Source organism: Acanthisitta chloris, unplaced genomic scaffold, assembly GCF_000695815.1.
Source record: "Acanthisitta chloris isolate BGI_N310 unplaced genomic scaffold, ASM69581v1 scaffold25538, whole genome shotgun sequence".
NCBI lineage: Eukaryota > Metazoa > Chordata > Aves > Passeriformes > Acanthisittidae > Acanthisitta > Acanthisitta chloris.
In genome coordinates this window covers 101,537-123,123 of record NW_008689091.1, presented here as the reverse complement: position 1 = coordinate 123,123, position 21,587 = coordinate 101,537, and the positions used below count along the sequence as shown (strand labels likewise).

General features: G+C 39.7%; 1 protein-coding gene across 1 annotated transcript in view; it reads left to right on the top strand.

The window, feature by feature from the left end:
• The window catches only part of LOC103808515 (kalirin), a gene marked incomplete at both ends in the record, with an annotated part of 110,321 nt that overhangs the window by 3,806 nt on the left and 84,928 nt on the right, over nt 1-21,587 (top strand). The window contains 2 exons of the mRNA XM_009081305.1: nt 10,144-10,313; nt 15,914-16,088. Coding sequence (XP_009079553.1) covers nt 10,144-10,313; nt 15,914-16,088 — 345 coding nt within the window. The remainder of the gene's footprint in view (nt 1-10,143; nt 10,314-15,913; nt 16,089-21,587) is intronic.

Sequence of the window (21,587 nt, the reverse complement as noted above, 5' to 3'; positions counted from 1 at the left end):
TGATGGTGTGAGCAGAAACTTGGTATCTTGGGAATCAAATCCAATTATCTGTATGGCAGGGTAAAGTTATAAATTATTATCAGTGGGATAAATGCATTCAGCAGTCTTGTACCTGAATAATTTCTCTCAGGATTAAGTGTGATTGAATTCAGGTTCTTACTTCAGATCTGAATGAATTATTGGCAGGATTGTTAGATCTTGCACTTTTATCACAAATCTCATGATAGTTGATGCTTTTATGTGAGCTTTCAGCTGCTAGGATCAAATGATGATACAGGATTCTTGGCTGGCATTTGATTTTGTTTAAAAGAGAATAGTTTTTTGACCCTGCTGGAGAAGTGGTTGCAGATGTCATAAAATCATACCCTGAAGGCTCAAAAACCTCAAGGCAAGTAACAAGAACTTCTTGCAATTAATTTTCTGAATTTTAATATTTTACTGTCTCACGGTTTTATACTTATGGTTCTGGAGTATACTTTATAATTCCAAGTATCAAAATGTAGACAGGAAAGAGCACTGTCATAATTAAAAGCTTTTTTAATCCTCTTGCATAACTAAATGATGATTTGGATTTGGTGTCTTACTTGTATTGGCTGATGATGCAGTTGCCAATTTAAAAACAAGAAGGAATGTCACTGAATTTAGATCCATATTCAGTATATGGGTTTTAACTGAACTACAAAGCAGTTCTGCAATAGTTTCATAGCCCTTTGGGGCATGAAAATCATGTTTTACCAGCTCTGTGTGTCTCATTTCTCAGTGGGCTGCAGGTTACTATTTTTGTGTTATGTTGAGTCCAGCAAGACAGCAGCAAAACTCTATAACTACCTGAAAGGAGGTTGTAGTGAGGTGGGTGTCAGTCTCTTCTCCCAGGTAACAAGTGACATGACAAAAGGAAATAGCCTCAGGTTGTGCCAGGAGAGATTTAGATTGGATATTAGGGGAAAAAAAAATTCACTCTTAGAAACAGGCTGCCCAGGGAAGTGGTAGAGTCACCATTCCTGGAAGTGTTCAAAAAATGTGTGAACATGGCACTTGAGTACATGGTTTAGTGGTGAGCATGGTGGTGGTGCTAGGTTTAAGGTTAGACTTGATGATCTTAAAGGTCTTTTCCAACCTTAACAATTCTATGATTCTATGAAAAAGTCAGAGAGGTAGTAGAGTGTTTTTATGTCATGTGCCCTGTGGTTTGTTGGTCCTTGATAGGTCAGAAGAGCAGTAGGACGAGGTGTTTAGAGCTTGAAGTTCCATGTCTACCTGGCCCATAGATTGGGGGGATGAGTATGCTCAGAAAATATTTAATGTTGAGAAAAATGAACTGCCAGACTCTTAGCATATTTTTACTGAACATGTGCAAACTGGAACTTGGCATAGGTCTTCTGAGTAACCAAATCTGGGAAAATTTTCACAGGGATGACATAATGTATATTCTTGACATCAAGGCTAAACCCTGCAAAATTTCAAACCCTTGCTTAATAGCATGGAGGGTCTGGAGCATCTCATTTGAGCAGAAATAAAACTCTTCTTCTAACACAGGCAAGGCAACTACTTTTTCCCCTTCCTCTTGTTCTGGACTTTTTACCTCAAAATTCATCAAGTTCAGCCTTAGGCAGACACCTAGTATGGAAAGTTTCACTCTGAACAGCTTGTCTGATAAGGCCATGAGAAACTGAGAGCAAAGTCCTGGACCATTAAGTGTCAGGCAACTTCCTGTATTATAACCTAAATTATTTGTGGTCAGCAGGTCACCTTGGTCACCCCACAGATATCAGTGGGGGTGCTCAAGTGAGTAATGGAGTGGATCTGCCCTGTCAGTCAGGAACAGTAACAGTGTTTTATTGCAGGCACTGCTAACTTGATTTTACTTGATAACCAAGACCTGTGAAATTAAATTCTCACTGCTTCGGTTGAATATTGTCATTAGGACAATATAAGTGTAGATCACTAATTTTGACAGGGCTTGTTCCTCACTTTGAGGCAGAGTTGCTGGGAAGCAGGGAGCAGAAAGCTCATGGGGCTAAGGTCTGCTGCTGTTGACTCTTGTCAGAAGAGTTGACGGAATGTATCAAAGTTAATCATGGAGCAAACAAGACAGTGGTTCTGGGATATATCATGTAATCCTGTCAGTCATTGTAAATTGACCCAGGATTCAAAGTTAATGTTACTGAACTTAGAAAATTGTTGTTTGACTTTTACTGCTAATATTGACTTCTCAGAGCAATCGCCCATTAAATAATAGAGATTTGTGATGTAGGGGATACTCAGTTTAGCAACTCCACTTGCTGGCAATTTCTGGAAGTTCTGAAAAGGTCTTGCTCTCTGAACATGTCTACTGCAAAGTGTCTTACACACTTACACACTATTCCTGTCCTGGACAACACTTTCACTCCTTTACTCATGTCCAGATTTAGAAAAACAAGGAAAACATAAAACCCTAAAATGACCCAAACTGGCTCTGTGCACATAAAGTGTTTACTGGGTGGCCATTTCACATCCCAGCACTTTTCAGGGTTAGAATGTAGCACTATATGCCTTGTTCAAAAGCTAGGAATTTTGTTCCTTCAGTGGCGTAACATTAAGAGCTGAGATAGATACACAACAGCATGCAAAATTGAACTTTGAAAATATCTGCCCCTCCTCCTAATGCAGGGCTGTGAAACATCAAATCATGGGCTTCTGCCTCTTGGAAGTATGAACATTATTTTTGCTGGGAACTGAACCAGTGTAGTTTGATGGAGTGGCAGATTCCTTGGAGAAGACAGATATGTTGCCAGATTACTGTTACCATTCTGATAACTTTGGCTGTGGACAGGACTCTGCTGGTATACAATGTGTTATTTTTGTGTGAGCTATGTAAAAGTTCGCTCTGGGTTATCAGCAATTAATTTCCATGAGGCAGCAAAATAAGAGCAATTTCCTCTCCAACTCCAGGGGACGGACTTTAACCACAATGGAAACATTCACCAGTCATTAACTTTGGTGGTTTCTTTGCAGTTAAATCTTGTCTGTAAAGCTACCAAAGGTCTGGGACTGAGGAACCAGGACAGCTGGGGTGTTGCAGGGTGCCCCTTTTTCCTGAAAGCAAGTTTGTTCATGAAGGATTAAGAAGCTGGGAATGAAAAGGGCTGTGGTATCCTGGCAGCACATCCCGCTCTTGAGCAGGGGAGTTTGAAGCACAGCCAGACCACTAGTGAATAAAATTCTGCCATCTGTGATGGCAACAAATTGTGAGACAGAATGAAAGTAATAAGAATTAAATACTTGTAAATGCAGCCACATAAACCAAATGTCAGGAAGTCAAACCTGCAGCAGAGCAAGGGCAGGCACATGGAAGAGAAATTCTTCCCATTATTCAGCCATGTGCCAGCCAAAGGATTCCTATACTTTTTTACAGAGAGAGTAATCAGACATTGGAATGGGCTGCCCAGGGAGGTGGTGGATTCATCATCCCTGGAGGTTTTCAAGATGAGACTGGATGTGGCACTTAGTGCCATGGTCTAGTAACAGCAGTAGGATTGGACTCGATGATCTTTGAGGTCTCTTCCAACCTGGTTGATTCTAGGACTCTATAGACTGCATTTAAGTTCACACTTTGCTATCCACATTTTTCAGGCCATTTGCCAACATTTTTACTGACTGATGGCTCCACTCAGATATAGTCATTGGCTTGTGAAAGCCCTTGCATGTTTCTTGTTTTGGAGATGAGTCTCTAGCCTGTACACCTTGCTCTGCAGATAACAGTGATTCATGCAGCAGCAAGAGGGGTATTTTATGACCAGCTTTAAATAGGATGTGCCAACTGTCATATAAAGTACCCTTTTATTAGACACATTACTGCCCATTCTCCCAATTTTCTGAAGCTGAGGAAGATGAACTTCTTCCAGTTCCAGTGTATGGGCTTGTAGCTTTTACTGCTGCAAACTAAGGCAACAGAGTGGGCAGTCAGTGTATGTGATAATTTTTGTACTGAGTAAATGTTCATCAAAGCCATACAGGCACACTCCTGTAATGCACTCAGCACTCAAAAGTCATGTCCTGTTGCACTTTAAGTACAGGTATGCAATGGAATCTATCTAATTTAAAATGGTGTCAGTGTACTGGTTCACGTCAATGGAGCCAACAAGACTGTTTGGTTAAAGTCCCACAGTTTGTTTAATCTTTAGCAAGTTTCTGAATGATTCAGAATTGTCACAAATGATTTATTTCTGAGAAGCCTGAGGTGTAGTGCACAAAGTTGCACAAAAGGCTCAAAGCAGCGGATCAGGGTAAGCCTGCAAGAGATACGACCAGTCACTGGAAAAAGCACAGAGGAAAGAGGTGATGCAACTTCCATTTTAGAACCAGTGAAACATTTAGAGGAGAATGTAATAGTACTTGCATTTATTTTAGTAAACTGCTGAATTTGTAGTGTGGAAAGCTTCTCCTGCACCAAATTGTACAGTATTACACTGGTGTAAATCTGAGTTAACCTTTGATGTAGGAAGAACTTCTCTAAGCCTATTATCAGTATAATCAAGTGCAGAATTTGCTTAGTACAGTTGCTGCAGTTAATTACATCCAGATTCATAATTACAAATAACATATTAAAATTATACTAGATGATGAACATGTTTTTACAATTCATGATGGTAGCAGAAGCAGTGCAGAACATGTACATCTGATTCTTCAGTTATAAGCCAATTCTCTCCTAGATAAATAGTCCCTGAATTACATTTACATGACCTTGGGCTGGGGATCTACACAGTCCCTGATGTAAGCCTAGCTACCCAAATCATGTTTCCCTTGAGAGGAGATTATTTCGTGCTATATCAATCTGGTCCATGCAGGACTTGGAAAAAGCATCAGATGTTTAGGCAGTGCAAATCCTTTTGCCATAGGCAAGGTTACTAATTAAAAAGCATCAGCATACAGAAGCACCAGATGCAGTCCAACCAAGGATGAATGTCAAGAAATTGGCAAGGAAAAAAGAAAAAGCAGGAAAGAGGTTAGGAAGAGATCAGATGGGGTTTTTTTTCACAGAATGTTCCCTTTCTTTCCACTCGTTGTTTCTTCCCAACCTGTTTGGTGGTATCTGACAACATTACTTCTTGCAGCAGGGAGTCTCAGCAGTTGTGTCTTACCATGGGAGTCACATATTGTGGCATTTCATACGTAGTGTCTGGTCATACCCCATCCTGTCACATTTTATTAGGTGTGCTGTCATTATGTGACACTTCACTGGTGGCATGTGGTCACTTTGCAGCTCATCATTACATACTCTGTTTTCTGTGCTTCTGTTGATGTTTCCATGAGACCTTGAATGTGACTTTGGACGGTGTCGTTGAAATATGCTTCCAATTTACAACAACCATCAGTTCTTTCAACTGAAACAGTTGATGGATGCATTCTAAGTGTGAATAAACATCAGCTGATGAAGGTTAATTGTGCTGGAAAGTTTTATCATCTCCACCATGGTGGTGTGGGAAAATCAAGGTAGAACAGGCAATTTACTAAAGGCTGCAGAGTGAAGCCATATGCACAACAGCACTTGAATAGGTGCTTAAACATCAGCACAGACTAAAGTCCTGCCATAAATTAACCTGAATTTGGGGTCTATGTGCCTTCCTAATGCATATTATGAAAAACATGAATGTTACTGCTCAGAATAGGTTTGTATAAGCTTAGCATAATAGCAGAGGAAAATAGGGTTGATGGACATCTCTCTCTGGAGCAATTCTGCGTGTGTTTGAGTTTTTTTCTCAGTCTGCCCTTGCTTCTCTGAACACTTATGTTGCAGTTCATGGAGTGGAAGCAGTGGAAATCAGATGGGAAAAGATGGTGCCTGTATTTCACTGAATTCTTCTGCAGTCTGCTCTACTCTTCCTTCCTCTGATGAATGTTCACTTATTGAGTTGTCATGAGCATCCTTTTGGGGCCTGCCCTGCAATACATGATGCTTCTTTGACATAATCAAGGGGTAGAACATATACCCTGGAAAGCTGCTTGTTTCCATTAACATCCTTCTTTTCAATGACCAGCAAAAATGTTGTATAAGGGTAGTTCTCATGGACTGACCTGCCTGGTTCTTTGCTTTGCTCTGGGCTCATTACACCGTGTTTTTAAACTGTTTTTGATGGGATTATAACTCATCTCTCTCATTTGCAAATAGCAGCATATAAACATTGGATGTTTAATAGTTATTCCAAACACACAGGCAAGATTTTCTTAGCAATCTCTTTAGGTTTTAAATTTTACTTAAAGTGGTCCCTTGCTCTAAATCAGAAGCATTAATTTCTAGGTAACAGGCACAGATGTCCTTCAAACCTTCCATAAGTGGTCTCATTAAGTACTTGAGTAAAATGAAGGGTATTGCATCAGATGAAATAGCTGGGAATAAAGAGCTGTATTGTCTCTTGGATGGAGGGAAACTGTTTTGTATCCAAGAAAGATGCAGAGGTTGTTCCAATGCATGAGAGATGCCAGATGCTCCCCAAAAAGAGAGGGGTGTGTGTCATTCTTCTTTTCCACTGTTCTAGTAATCAGAAGAGAGTTAGTTTTCTTATTTAAAGCCATGGTTACCTTGATAAATAAAACCTCAATTCTGGAGCCTCTATGGACCTTCAGCATGAACGTTTTAGGACTGTTTAGCTGAGACTTTTGTGTAGCTGACAACTATAACATTTTTACATGTAGTTTGCATGAGTTGGCTGGATCTCTCTGATGGACTTATTTCAGGTTTTACCACTAATGCATTTGTATTTCCATATCAAATTAGTTATACCAAAGCATAAATCAGTTGAAGGAAGCAGAAAATTTATTTTTATGTTACTTCTTTATTGTTTTCCAGGATTCTGGGTTTGGGGATTTTTTTGGGTTTAGTACATGTTAAGCAATACAATGCAGAGTTTATCTCCTTTTCTGCATATGTGCATCACTGGCAAGCTTAGTAAAAGTCACCACAGGTGGATGTGGAAATATTTCATTAGTATTCAGAATGTCTGCATTTATCTACTTATACCTCTGTACGGGATCAAGTGACACCTTAGCAGTAGTTTGGAGCAGGTGTGTAAATGGGACAGGTACTCACAAATTTTGCTCATGCTAAGGATGAAAGAAATCAATTTCTGCAAATTTGAGATAAAAGTTGTGTTGTGCAATACATCAGAATTTCAATGAAAAGTTGAAATGGTTCACTCAGTCTAAGCTATCATCCAGCTGTTTAGAGCTGGTCACAGCATGAATCAGAAATGCATAAGGTGTCTAGTGGCTTGGGGCTTTTATAGTCAGGATTTATTTCTTTTTAATTGGTCAAGTAGTTGCATTGGAATGAAGTTCTAATAGGGAGTGATTTTCCTAAGCAGTGACAACCAGGATGTGATTTCAGTTTTGTGATTAACAGGTCTTCTGATTATGGTGTTGCAGTGACATGGAGTTCATCTTTTCATTGCTGTGGCATTCACAAGTGGGACTTGGTAGCAATGTATTTCAGGTGTAGTTAGTTGTAGCACATAACCTAGGAGGTTTTTGAATCAGGTTCCTATTGTGAATTGTTTCTGAAAGATCTTACTAATCTTATTAATATTGACTGATTCCTTGTATTAGGGTTTCCCAGGGATTGGTGGAGTCTAAAGGATTAAAGGCCTCTGAGTCAAGGATGACCTAGATTCTGATAGATTTTACTGTGCAAATCCTTACAGTCAGAGGTCATTAATAGAAACATCTGAAGCTAATATGAGTTAATGTATTTGAGTGCTCTCAGAAATTAACAAGTGTTTTGGTTCCAGGCGAGTAAAATGCAGTTTATGTTTAGGTATTTCAAAACTGCTTTGATTTAAAAGTGTACTCAAAAGGTGACTTAGGATCTTAAATGTCCAAGTCCTTTTGGCTGTTGCTGAAAATTGGGTTCTGGAGACGCTCTTGAAAACAGGATTTTCCTTGAAGTCACAGTAGGAGATTGGAAACTTTCTCGTCTAACTTTTCTAACATAATAAATTCAAGAAAACAGCAGGTTCCTGACAATTAAGCAAGTTCTTGATTTCACTTTCATTTTTGTAAAGGAAATTCCCTGAGCTTTTTTTTAATCTTAAATGGAAAAATGAAATATGACAAAGAACAGCAAGAAATTAAAAATCTACTGGCTTTCCCATCTCAAAACAGGAGGATGATTTATACACATGGCCATTTTTCTCTTCATATATTTACAAAGTGCTCTATTACTTGAAGATCTGATAAGCAGAAAAAGTAATATTCCTGAGCTGCCTGGTCCTCATCTGTTATAGTCCAGCTGTCCCAACTGTTTGAGTGGATGCAGGGATCAGGTCAAAACCAGGAAGATTCTGAATGTAATTCAGACATAAAGGTATTCATGCATTTTCCTTTATGGTGGTTTCCCAAAGTTCAGCGTGTGGACCTCAGGCCAGACCCAAAAAAACTCTCTATTTGGCTCTTTAAATATGTTTTTAGTCTTTCATTTATTTCACAAGCCTGACTACTTACTTACATTTGTTTCTTTTATTAATAGTTGCCCCTTCATACTATGCCTTTTTCCTGAGAACTTGAAAATATGTAAATACCCTGAGCAAAGACGTTCCATTTCAGGCCAGCAGTAGGGCAGGCCATTATGATTATGCTGGTTATGAACAAACAGAGGCGTTTACCCAAAATATTCAAAGCTGACTCTGAAAATCTAACTGAAAAGCCTTCAAATTAAGCATATGTTTTAAAACTTGTTTTTGTAAGTCTGTCAGGCAAGGAGTCAGTAGCAGAGGTGGGGGCAGAGCACAAGGGCTCTCCCTGTTCTAACATCATGAGCAGTGCTGGGGTGGGTTCTAATTTTGATTAACTTGGTTCAGGTCAGGGTGATATCCTTGAAGTCTGTAGTGTGTGTAAAGTGTAGCACTCGGTGACTGGCCTTGTGTGAGGACCCTGGTGGTGGAAGCCTTTCCAGCTGGAGCTGCAGACATTCCTATCCTCCTCTTGTTTTATGTGCCTATGCAGAACTTAGAGTCTCAGCAGAAATGCTGTAGGCTGTGGATTCAGTGCAATTCGTTTTGAACACGAATGTCTTCACCAGCTCTTTGCCACCTACACACGTCTGTCGTCTGCTTCATGTGTACCTCTAGGTCCCTTTGAGACAAACTGCAGCTCCCTGGGACAGCAGGCAAAGCTGCCACCAGCACCACATCCTTTGACTTTTCCCAGTGCACTAGAACAACGTGTTGTTTCCCACTCCTGTACTTCTCTACCTCGCAGCATACACCAGCAAAATGTGGGTTAATGGGGCAGGCATGGCACAGAAAACAGTCTCTCTGGTGGAGTCGTTAGGATTTGCTGGCAGGCTGCCAGCCCGGTTGGTGCAATTTTACACTCACTTTTCAGAGCAAGCTTAAAGGGGAAACCTCCTTTCTCTTAAAGCCTTTACAGCTGGCGAGAGGCTGCTGGGGCATGCCTGCCCCTGTCCAGACCTCTGATGAACAGCTGGCTGGAAATTCTCGTCTAAGCACTTACAAATGATTTGTTGCTGTGAACGTGGTTTTAAAATTGGTAGTCAAGACTATTTAAAATTAATGGATCTGCATGGGGTTGATTGGTGATATTGCTGTCTCCTGTGTTTGGATTTTCCCAGAGTTAAAATGCAGAGTCTGAAGTGTATTTTGAGGAGGGGGTTTAAGTGTTGGAAACAAAAAAAATTGAAGCCCCAAACCCTGGGAAGGCATAGCTGAGCAGACACAGATAGACTTCAGGCAGTAACATACATACATAACAAGGATTTTATGTTTGTTCTGCAACAGGCTTCAGCTGCATGTGAAATTAATAGCAGCTGATAGTGCTCAGCTCCTGAAAGGGTTAGGTTATCACAGCTGTAGGAGATTGTAATTTGTTACTTGTGTAAAGAGTTAATCAGGATTATATCATTAGTTATTGTGCTGTAATAAACTGAAATTCAAATAATTTTTGAACAAATTACCTGATATTATATTTATCTTACTTTCTTCCTTAAAATGAAATCAATAGCAAATGCATATTTTTTGGTTCTAGAAATTTTAGGTCAGTTTTCATGTGAAATGTGCAGCCCTAGTTAATGCCTATTGATCTGGAATTAGAGAGCAAAAGGGTTAAATCTCAATCCCTCTCTGATTCGTATTTCCCTCCCCTCCTTCCCAGCTGTGGACATGGATGGAAGATCTGCAGAAGGAGCTCTTAGAGGATGTCTGTGCTGACTCTGTGGATGCAGTTCAGGAGCTTATCAAGCAGTTTCAGCAGCAGCAAACAGCCACCTTGGATGCTACTCTCAATGTTATTAAAGAAGGGGAAGATCTAATCCAACAGCTCAGGTAAGCATCCACCTGGAGAACAGGTGCTGAGAAATCTGATGCATACTGTGGTTTAGGTGTGCATAAATAGAGAACTATAAGCTAGGATTAATTGAGAGAGCTTATTAATTCTTTGCTTATTTATAATTCTTCAGATTCTTGGAGTGTTTTATTGAAATTGCAAGGAATGATTTGTGTGGACTGATTAGAATAGTCTGTGGATCAGCATGGGTTTCCTGTTTGACAGAGAGAATATTTATAGGCACAGTGAAGTGAATTGAAACAAATGTGTATGAAGTGAATATTTTTAGTTGGTATTTATAGATTGTTAAATGGTTGTGAGCCGAGGCCTCATGATTTATATGGTTATTCCTGATGTAGGATAAGTGTATTCCTCTTAATAAAATACACACGTGTCTAACAGTCTTCACTCTTTCATTTTGCATGCAGCACCCTTCTATTTATCTTTGTCTGTGTGGGGTTTATTCATAGTGTCAAAGAGGCTCTTATACTGCCAGTTCTACTTGCATTATGAATTAAAGAAGCTCATTTTGCCTGATTTAAAATACATGAAGAGACTAGCTCCAAGAAGTTGGGGTTTGGGATTTTTTTCTGCTTTTTCAATCTGCAAGTGTCATCAAATGAATGTTTGCAGAGTAAGCTTATGCAGAATTTCTAATCGTGAAGCTGCTCTCATTTGCTCTTATTTACAGTGGGTTTCAGTGTCTTTAACTTTGATAGCAGTGAAGTTTTCCTGCCGTTTAGGAATGTTAGAGTGCCAAACCAAGTCCAATACAGCACTTATTATTTAGGTCTTTGTATTGTTAGAGGTTTCCCTTATACAGGTAACAGGTTGCACATATACATAGTGTGCACATTCTGTATACATATATAACATGCAAATCTCCCAGGTCTTACGCATTTCACCAGTGACTGTCCCAAAGAGTTAGATCATCCTCCTTACCCTGAGCTTTCCTAATCTGATGCCCTTACTTCCCACCTGAGAAGTGCAAAAAACCATGAGCCATGACAGGAAAAGCCTAAGATGCTCTAGAGTAGAATGGATAATGAAGGGTTCTGGTGAAACTCTGTCCCTGAGGGCCCTCCTGGAGTCCTTGAGTCTTCTACTACCACCACGTACTGAGCTTTCCTCTATGCTTTTCCCTGTCATCCTGGATGCAGTCTTCTCTGCTGGGTCAAACCTTTTTTCTTTTTTTTTTCTTTTTTTAATGAAAGGGACACTCTATATTTTGATTGTAATTCAGCCCTGTGCAGCCACACTGGAGAGCCTGTGCAAATTCCTAGTCTTGCTGTATGTGGCTTGCCAGCATCACAGGGAGAGAGTGAGGGACCCAAGCTGTGGTGTTGCTTGCCAAGATAAGAGTTGAAGTGGAAGGATCGGGAGTACACATAGCTAGGTTCCATCCATCCATTCATGCTTGCTGATGAAATAAGTAGGAAAGAAGCATGCTGGGTATGCTAAGCAAGCTGTTAGAGGGAAGGGATTTTAGCTAAGAATGTATGTATGGCCAGCCATAACTGGTCAGTCAAAGGTCTGCATGGTAATTTCCTATTATGCCAAGAAACTCTTTGCAAAGTTTAGGGCGTTTCTATGAGGTCACAAAAATGGCAGTGAGATTCTAGACTAAAGATTTTTTTGTTATTCTTCCCACCTATTGACATAGCATCACTTCAGTGTGAACACCCACGCAGAAGAGCCTGGAAGGGATCCTGCATAAGCTCATCAGGTGGAGTGTAGGTAGAGTGGTTTGTGGGGTTGCAGAAAGTGTCTGCATTCAAGAAGTCCTGTTTTGGGGATTGGCCTAAAGACTTTCTGCCTGCACCTGGGTCAGTAGGAAAGTGGCATGTAGAGCTGGAGAGTGGCCAGGGTAATACCCAGAGCTGAGAAGTTGGTGGAGCACCAATGTGAGTAGCAGTTATTGGAGAAAGGCTAGTGTAGTGGCTGGAAGGCTACACAGAGGAAGAGGTGAACTGCAAGGTGGTATGGGACTTCAGCTTTTCCTTAACGTGAACTTAGTCAGTTCTTAGTGTCAGTCTTTGAAAAGTGATGGTGACCTCAGCTTTGAGACTTTTTCTTTTTTTTAATTGGTGTCATGCCCAAATGTTTGTGGAATGCCAAGGCAGGTTTTATGGCAGCTGCGTTTAACAAAGAAATGTTGGTTTTGGGGTCTGGCTTGTACTCTGGGTGTTAAGCAAACTGGGACAAGGTGAACATAATTCTGCAAAGTGATCCCCTGCTTCTGATAAAGTTAAGAGGAAACACAGAGGGAACAGCTGTCTGAAGGACAGAAGCCCTATTTGCAGTGCTGAAATGTCAAGATGATCTGATTCAAGTGTTGCTTCTGAGCACTCTGACTAACTGCAAAGTCTGTAATGTGATCCTGGAGTCTTGCAAAAACTGAAGCAGAACTGTGTGAAAAAAAAGCACGAAACCGCCTCTGTGTGCCCACTCTAACAGCTTTTGTGGCTGCTGGCAACAGTGAGAAACACGCAGATAAAGAAAGCAAGGGAAAACTGGAGGTGCTGCAATCTTTCCTTAAGACAGCATTGCATTTAACGGTGTGGAACACCTTGTACATGCTGTGAAGAATAGCTGAAGATTGCAAACGCTACAACGAAGAGAATGAAATACACTGCTCTTATCAAACATGTCATAACACAGGTTAAAAGCAATAAAATTGCTCTAGCTTTGGAAAGTTTTGCATTTCTTGTCCTTATCTTTGAGAGAACAGATACAGGTTTAGAGAAGATCATTTGTGTAATAGCACTCTGTGTCTCCTCCAGATAGGTGAGGAAAGTTCAGCTGCAGAACTAAGTACAATGCCTGAGACTACTCTTCACATAAGGACTTCAGGGCCTCAGTGACTGCCTCAGAGGCCATACCTGTCAGGAATAAAACAGGCCTGGATAACAGCTCTGAACATATCATGGTTAACATTGGAAACACTTTTTTTACTCTTCCTTATAAGTGTTTGACTGAGGTGATCATTGTTCTTGGCAGTCAATGCAAAGCAAACCTCTTGAACTATAGTTCTAGGAGTGCTGCTGGGGGCAATATTCCTGCTCATCTGTGAAAGACAAAACAATGACTTGCTCCAGTGAGATGTGAAAGAGCAGGGATGTTAGGGCCAAAAAAACCAGTGAAGAGTTATGAATCTTGCCTTCTTTACAGTAGTTCACATATGAGCTTTTGACAATGGGTATGTTCACTGAGCCTTCTCCCAGTGAAAACACTGACAGTGATTTTAGGAGCACAATGTACATTTTGAACAAACTTGTCAGCAATGTACTGAGTCCAATTTTATGTTACATGAAGTTTATTTTTGTATTTTTTCCAATAATTTCCTTGAATTTTATAACTCTAATCCATAACCTTTCAAAGATTAGTGAGAATCTTACACTAATTCTTTCCTGGAACTGCTTGTCACCATGCAGATCAAGAAATATTGTGGCAGAAAAATCCAGTCTCAGGAATGTTTTTTTCTGGAGGGAGATCCTTCTCAAACCAGACTAGCTAGGGATTGTCAACGCCTTATCTGAGGAGACTGTTAAAAAACATACCAGATTACTACTCTTAAACTTTTGTATTGCATCAGTCGCTGAAACGCAAGTGTGGCTTGATTTGAAGAGTGAAATGTTTAATGAAAAAGTATTTCTAAAAGTAAGTGTGTCTCTAGATCCCAGGAGAGATTATTCAACACTGGTCTTGAATAATTCATTGCATCATTTAGATAATATATGAGTAGTAATAATCCTGCATTTGAATGAAGATATATTTTATGTCCTTTTATAGAAGACAGGTGCTGACTGAAGGAAACTGAACTTGATTGGATGTGACCTCGGATTAAGCTGTAGTTTCAAAATCTCACCTAGTTATATTCATTCCTTCTTTCTCTGTACAGCTCTAATATGGAGGCAGAGAGAGACCCTGTGATCACCAAGAATGTGAAAACAGACTGAGAGAGTGGTGCAGAAATTGTATCACCTGGAGAGAGTAATACTGGTGTAAAATTCCTGTATAAACAAGGGAAATTGATAGTACTTGGTTCAGAATAATATGGGAGCATCTGAAGTTCAGTGTATCAGACATCAAGTATTTGAGGAAAAAGAGGTGAAACAGAGCTAACTACTGTGTAGTTAATAGTATTCTGTACTTTTAATTTTATTCTGTCACTTCAGATGTTCAGGCAAATGCTTTTTTTTTCTTTTTCCTTCAAGGCACGTAACGAAACCAGAGTAACTTTTGTGGGTTTTTGCCTTAGAATCTCAAAAGTGTGTTTTAAACATAGCTAAAATTACTCTGTGTCAGTGCCTAGTTCAGTTTAAAGCATATGAAAAAGATTATACTTGGGTTTTTTCTCAATTATGCTCAATGACAGTGTTAAATTAACATTAAAGTTGCCTTGATGTTGTTTGATCTGACCCTACATGATGATAATTTGCAAAGAGCAAAGCATGAGCATTTCAGTCAAGTTTTGTAGGAAACTATGAATGCTTTGCAATACTTTTCAACTCATAAAAGGGGATTAAAAACCTATGAAGTGGATCCATAATAGCATTCTTCCACAGTGAGGAGATTCTGTAGGCACCTCTAATCAGCAGCCCAACTTAACTGCATCTAAATCTTGTTTTAGCTGAAGTACCAAAAGCAAGATTAAATTTTTGCTTCAGAGTTTCCTTTCTGTCTCTTCTGAAAGTTGAGGGACTTTTTGTGGAACATTTGAGGATAAATTTCAGCTCCTTGTGTCAACGAAGTTTATTTACCCATAAAACACTCACTGAAAAAAATTTACTGAGGACATAACAGACTATAGGTGAACCTGTTAATATATGTGAGAGCACAAATAGAAAAGGAATTGTCAGGACTGTCCTATGTCCATGCTATGACTTCTTTCATGTAGAGCAAAATTCCCCTTGGTCCTAGCCCACCAGTTAAAGGTTTTGCTCCCTTTTTCTGCCTGTATATGGAAAATGTAGATGGAGCATTATCTGATCTGTCACAGACATGTCTCATTTCACTTACCACAGTGAAAATACAAGCCAGAGTCTTTCCTGGAATGTTTGAAGGTGTTTTCCTTCAGTGGAGTTTTTTGCCCTGTATTCCACATCTATTGCTGTACTAGGTAATCCAGAGGAAATCAAGGCATCCTTACCCCTTGGTCTCAAATGCTTGTAACTCGGATTCTACTAGTCTGTGTGTAATAAAGCAAATGCAGAAAATTAACTTGTAATGGTTCAGGTGGCTAAATAGCTTGATGTGAGCATAGGCTGGAGCAGGTCACTCCGTAGGATTAAAGAGGATTGCCAGCCAATTTCCTCAAGAAGGCCATTGAGATTGGTGTGCCATTCTCCTCCTCTGCCCCTCCCAATTGTGTAAGGTCACAGTGTCACGAGAGAAGAAAGGATGAACTCCTTGTTCAAACTTTGTGCCGAACTCAGGAGCCACAGGACTTCAGCAAGCAGAAGAGATGAGTGTTGCATACATCTTCCCTCAGCCCTTTGTGCTTTTCTCGGCAGCACGCAGAATCACCAATGTGTAGTTCTTGCTCTTTTGCCTGCCTTAAAGCTCAGCTTTAACCATGCTCTCTGCCTTGCTACAGGGACTCTGCTGTTTCCAACAATAAGACTCCACACAATAGCTCCATCAGCCACATCGAATCTGTCCTCCAGCAGCTCGACGAGGCCCAGGTACAGATGGAAGAGCTCTTCCATGAGAGGAAGATTAAGCTAGACATTTTCCTTCAGCTCCGGATTTTTGAGCAGTACACCATTGAGGTAAGAGCTGGCTGCATGACCTGAGAAAGGTAGAGCTGTGGGAGAGGGAGTACATGTAAACATACTCTGTTTGGATACATCTGGAGCTGTTTGATTGTGCTCAGCTGTCCAGTGAGGGAGAGAGAGAGTTACAACCATGTTTTAATTCAGCGTGTTGAGTCTAAAAATATGCCTTAGGATATCCTGCTAGAATGCTCTGAAATAGATTCGTGTCTGTTTAACTGACTATGCTGAGAATCTGCCTCCTTTGCAGAGAAGCTTTATAAGGTGCCTGTGTTATAACTCTCTTGATATGAGTCACTTAGGGGTTTGAAAGCTCTATATCACTTATTTGTGAGGTTTGCCTCTTCACATACAAACAGATACATGCTTGGCTTTAAGCCACAGAGTGAAAAAACTGTGTTGTGCATAAAAGTAAAGGATACTTAAAATGTGGGCTTTTTAGGCATTACAGTGATTTTATTTTAAAAGGAAAAAAACAGCAGGGAAAGTTAAAGTATACTTTTATATCCTCATGCAAGTAAAGGTCTTTCATTTCTGTTTTGTACTTCTGTTTTGAAATGCAAAGCAATGGATGAAAAACTGATCAAAACTTTAATAATTGAAGTGTTCATGGACTGAGAAACTTTAAAAATACTCCAGCCAATCTCAGTAATTACTTGCTGTAATTCTGATAGGATGTGCTGAAAAAAGAATAACATGTGAATTAACTTGTGCACAAAATCCATGAAATACATGTCAGCTCTTGTGTCCTTCCTGGGGTGTGTTTCTCCTGCTGTATCCCCCTGGTGCTTGTTCAGTTCATGGAGCACCTGTAAGTGTTTTATGATGATATATTCCTGAAGGCATTGTTTGTAAATCTGTAGGTAATCTCAAGGTGGGTACTGGTAACTAATAGGAGTATCTGAGCTGTTCTGTTGTGACTGCACAGTTAGGTATTGCACTGAAGTCTATTCTACAGTGCTTGTTAGTTATGTAAATTAGAATAGTTTCATTTACTTACTAGTTATATGCATCCTCCTGGATGGTGAGAGACAGTGTTCTTTGTATGTGTGTATGAGTATAAATGTGTGTATTTCATGTCAGATAACATACTTCATCATAAGAGTACTATCTCCTATATTTAGCCAGAAGATATTTTGATAGGTGTGGAGTGTCAAATATTGAATAATTGAGACTTTTATGCTAAAGATATAAATGGGTGTGAATGCATAAACTTGTACACACCTATAAATAGCACCTGTGTTTTGAAACATAAACACCCAAATGTGCCTGGTAGGCAGTATATGGTGTGAGTTATTCATTACGGTCTTGGCCTGTTTCATTGAAAATTCTAGGTCTGAACCTAGAATTATACTGATTTAAGTAAAGATCTAAAAAAAATAAATTCACATCACTGTTCTGTATTTCTTTTTCTTTGTAAATAGTCTTTCAGTCCAAGATCTCAAAAACTGTTACCACCACACATTACTTTACTGATGGGACAACTGAGACATCAGGAGATGATGTGACTTACACTAGTCCTCTCCACATGTGATGCCAGAATGGGGATACTCTGTGGATACCTCTGATTTGTTTCTGCATGGATCCTACTTCTGTATATTCACAGAATGGAGTGGCTGTGATGCATTAAGATATTTAAAATTGGAAATGTGCTTCAGAGTCTTCTAAAATCAGATTAGCTACAAAGGATTTTAAAGAAAATCACAGTTTAGGTGTCACTGTAGATTTGCTATTTTTTATCATACCAACATCTGAATTCCCTCTGCAACATTAATATTACAAAGAAGTATGAGACATGTTTCATAGAGAGTCTATGGGCAGATGATTTTATTTAGAAAGCTCCGTCTTGCTGAAAAATATTTTTTTACTTTAGAATAACTATGACAATTCATTACTGAAAACACAATGCAAAATATATGCAGGTCAGTATCTTAAATTTTGTAAGTACATTTTGTGCTTAAACAAGAAAGGGAGTTTGGATAATAAAAACAAAGGCAATTTGAAATAAAATATTAAATGACACGTGTGCTATGCATTTCAAACAACAACTGAACAGGCTTAAATTGACAAAAGTAGATTGCAGTCAGTTGCCTCAGCTGTATAATAAAAATTCTAAGTCAGTAGGAAACTGTTATAAGAATGAACAGAATTATCTCATGCCATTGTTGAGAAGCAAAAAGAATTTTTGTCACCATAATTAAAAAGCATGTAGTATTTCTGATGATTAACTATGCCAAGCTGTTGAGGGAAAAAGATGATGAAATTTAGAACAGGACATTTAAGTATTTTTTCTACTAAAGACAAGTAGCTTGAGCTATGACTGGAAATGTATTTAGGTTTTAATTTTCCATAATAGCCTAGATCCTGCATAGATTAAGAATAGTGAAATAATGTGTACCAGTATGATTGACTGTCAAATGATTTTCTCCTTTTCTAGTCTAGATAAGCTCCCTTCCATCTGTCCAAAGAGCCGTGCCATATTGAGCATCTCCTTAACAAAAGCCTCTACCTGCTGCAGCCACGTTAGTCCTCCCTGCACTCACACAAACGGCAAAATATGGACCCTCCTCCTCCCAAACTTGAACACCTCATTGCTGCTCATGTCTTGTCAAGCACTGAGTTTCCCATTTTTCCCCCTTAGGTCTGTGCTCTCACGCTTGGTTCTTGGGTTATGGTGCTCCAGGGAATCCTTTAGGATGAGGACTGTTCCCTGGGAACCTGGTGAGAGGAAAACTTGCATCTTTCTAGTGGAAGCTAGAGAGATGCAGCTGTAGGAATTCATCTGCTTCCAACAGCTTCAGGTTGCACATTAGAGCTCAGTCTCAGAGAATGGTTACATCTCATGTTGTCTCTTTCCATCCAGTTTTGTTTGGTGCTGAACATTTTTCATTCTGTTAATTTTCCCCACTACTCTCTCTCACTCCTTTCTAATTAATAATTCAAACTGAAAGTATTAGGATTTTTTAAAACTCACAAATGGCTAATGAGTGATTTGGCTTTTGTTTTATTTAGAAAGTGTCTGACTGTCATTTGTTCTTTGGAACAAAGACTTTGGAACTGCTTTGACTGTTCTCCACAGATACTGAAATTTGTGCCATAGCTCACATAAACCCTCTCATTTGGCAATCCTTCCTAAACTTACACTGTACCCATCTGCTTTGTAGCCCTCCTGGCTTTTGAGATTTTTTTATAATCTTCACTTCTTGACAGAGGTTTGGAGTCCAGACAAACTTCAGGATTAATGATTACTGCACAAGCAACACTTAACTTCCATCTATTTAGGCATCATTGGACTTTTTGTTGTACTTCAGTGAAATCTGCCAACAATTGTTGCATTTTGTCTTCAGGAAAAGTATTTTACATAAAGAGTAGCCACCTGCTTATTTCTTTGGCAGGGCAGACCAGCTGTGTTCATTTAGGACTTCTAAGGACTTCTAAGCCTCACAGGCAGCTTTTGTGTTGTACTTGAGGCATGGCAGGTTTGGCAGATATGAATTTGGATACAAACCCACAGGCACATAGCATGTGCTGTCTGCTCTTTCTTGCCTTAATCTCATTATATTGACTGATATTTGCACTCTGGGTTCTTGGGGTAAATTATGAAACCCAAACTATGGCAACACCTGGAAACAGACATAACAGAAACATGAGAGAGCCTGGCTGTCCCTATGGGAGGCTGTTCTGCCTTAGGTTTTGACACCATAAAATGACAACCCATTCTTTATTTAAGAAACATGTCTAATTCTGATGCCTGATACATTTTATTCCTTTACCAAGTCAGTGCACATTTCAAGACAAGAAGGGATCATCAGGATTATATGGTTGGTCTTGCTGTATGGTTCAGGCTTCAGTTGAGTTCGTGCAGCCAACCAGGTAACTCAGGAGATTTCATGCAAAGTGATGTGGTAGCTGATCTGCTGCAAGGAAATAGGGTGTAAGACTCAAGAGACAATAGCTGGCAGACATCAGGGGCAGTGCTGGCACCACACTGAACATGTTATATATACAAAGCACAGTCTTGCTGCAGAGTTATATCCTCAGGAAGATCTGTAAAGTGTACTTTGTCCCTGTTTCAGAAATAGGAATTTAAAGGCTTACTAGCCATTATTTGAATGTGTCCTCATGTACAGTAAGATGCTGAGTAAATGCATAAGAATCAAATGGTAAAATGCACTGACTTGCAACCCTGAACAATATTTCTGCCATTCAGAGTCTTTCTGCATGTTTTTTTCCTTATATCTTTTGCAGAGAGATGATGAAGTTCACCTATAGGTCTCTGGAAAGTAGTGTGACTGAGAACAGGAATGATCTCAGCCAATACCTGTCCAGCAACAGTTGTTTGTTGCCTCCAAAGAAACTTCCTTTCCCAGAAGAGCCCAGTCCCTTCCCTCATGTGTATTGTTCTGTTTCCTACCATGTTTAAAGATCTGTGCAGTGTTAGAGCCTGTGTGCTGTAGTCTTAGACTGACATGGTTCCTACACCAAGGGATAGTCCTGGGAGGGATTAAGGGGGTTACAACTGTACAATATATATTTGATCTTGTATGCTGTTTGTTATATTTCAAAAGTCCCATGATCACTAAAATCTTTACCTGCTGGGTATCTAATTTCCCACCATTCAATCTCTTTGGCTCCATTTCACCTGCTAATTAAATTTTTCAGCCTTGATTTCTCTTGCTGGCTCTCCAGGCTGTTTGCAGCCATCCCTGAGCATGAGTTTAGGAGGGAACAGGAGCCAGCTTTCACAGTAGTTTATTTCACTGTTATTTACAACTCACTTGAGTTTCCCATTGCAGGTTTATAGCATTAGCAGAATCTTTCAAGTGAATTATCTGCCTGCGTGAAGGAACAAGATGTTTTATAGCCCCCTCACTGACTCAGAGCTGACACTCAGGTGTGAGCTTCTTTATTAGAAATAGGTGTTACAGAGCTATTGAGATAGATTTGAAAGAAAGAGAATGGTGAGAAAAATTTCAGCCTGTTCTGTTCATAAACTGGAATCCTATGATGTCTCATGCTTAGTGAACTTTTCTTTCTCTTTTCCATCTATACCTAGTTTTCAAACTGCATGTCACTTCATTTTAAGGAAAGGCATACTCTAAGATGTTCTGGGCACCTTGTCTTTTGGAGCTGAATTCCATTGTTTCTCTTGATATTTTGGGGATTCAGAAGTCAAAAGCACCAGAGCAGAATCATTGCTGTGACAGTCCTTTCACAGTTCAGTGGCTCAGGTCCCTATTAAGCCAGTGTGGCATCTCTGTCTGTTGTCAAAAAAATGGGTGACAGTGTTGTCATACTGTACAGTATCAGCCAAATCCAAGGCCTGAGAAGAAGGAACAGCAAACTTTCTGCTTATATGGTCTATAGAAGTGACAGGTCCATTTACCCTTTCCTACCTACAGCTCCTCTACCATATACCTTTGGTGTTAGTCTGTTCCTAGATCCACTTATATTGTCACATCCAGTCCTCTGCTCCTTCAGCCTGCTCTGAACAGT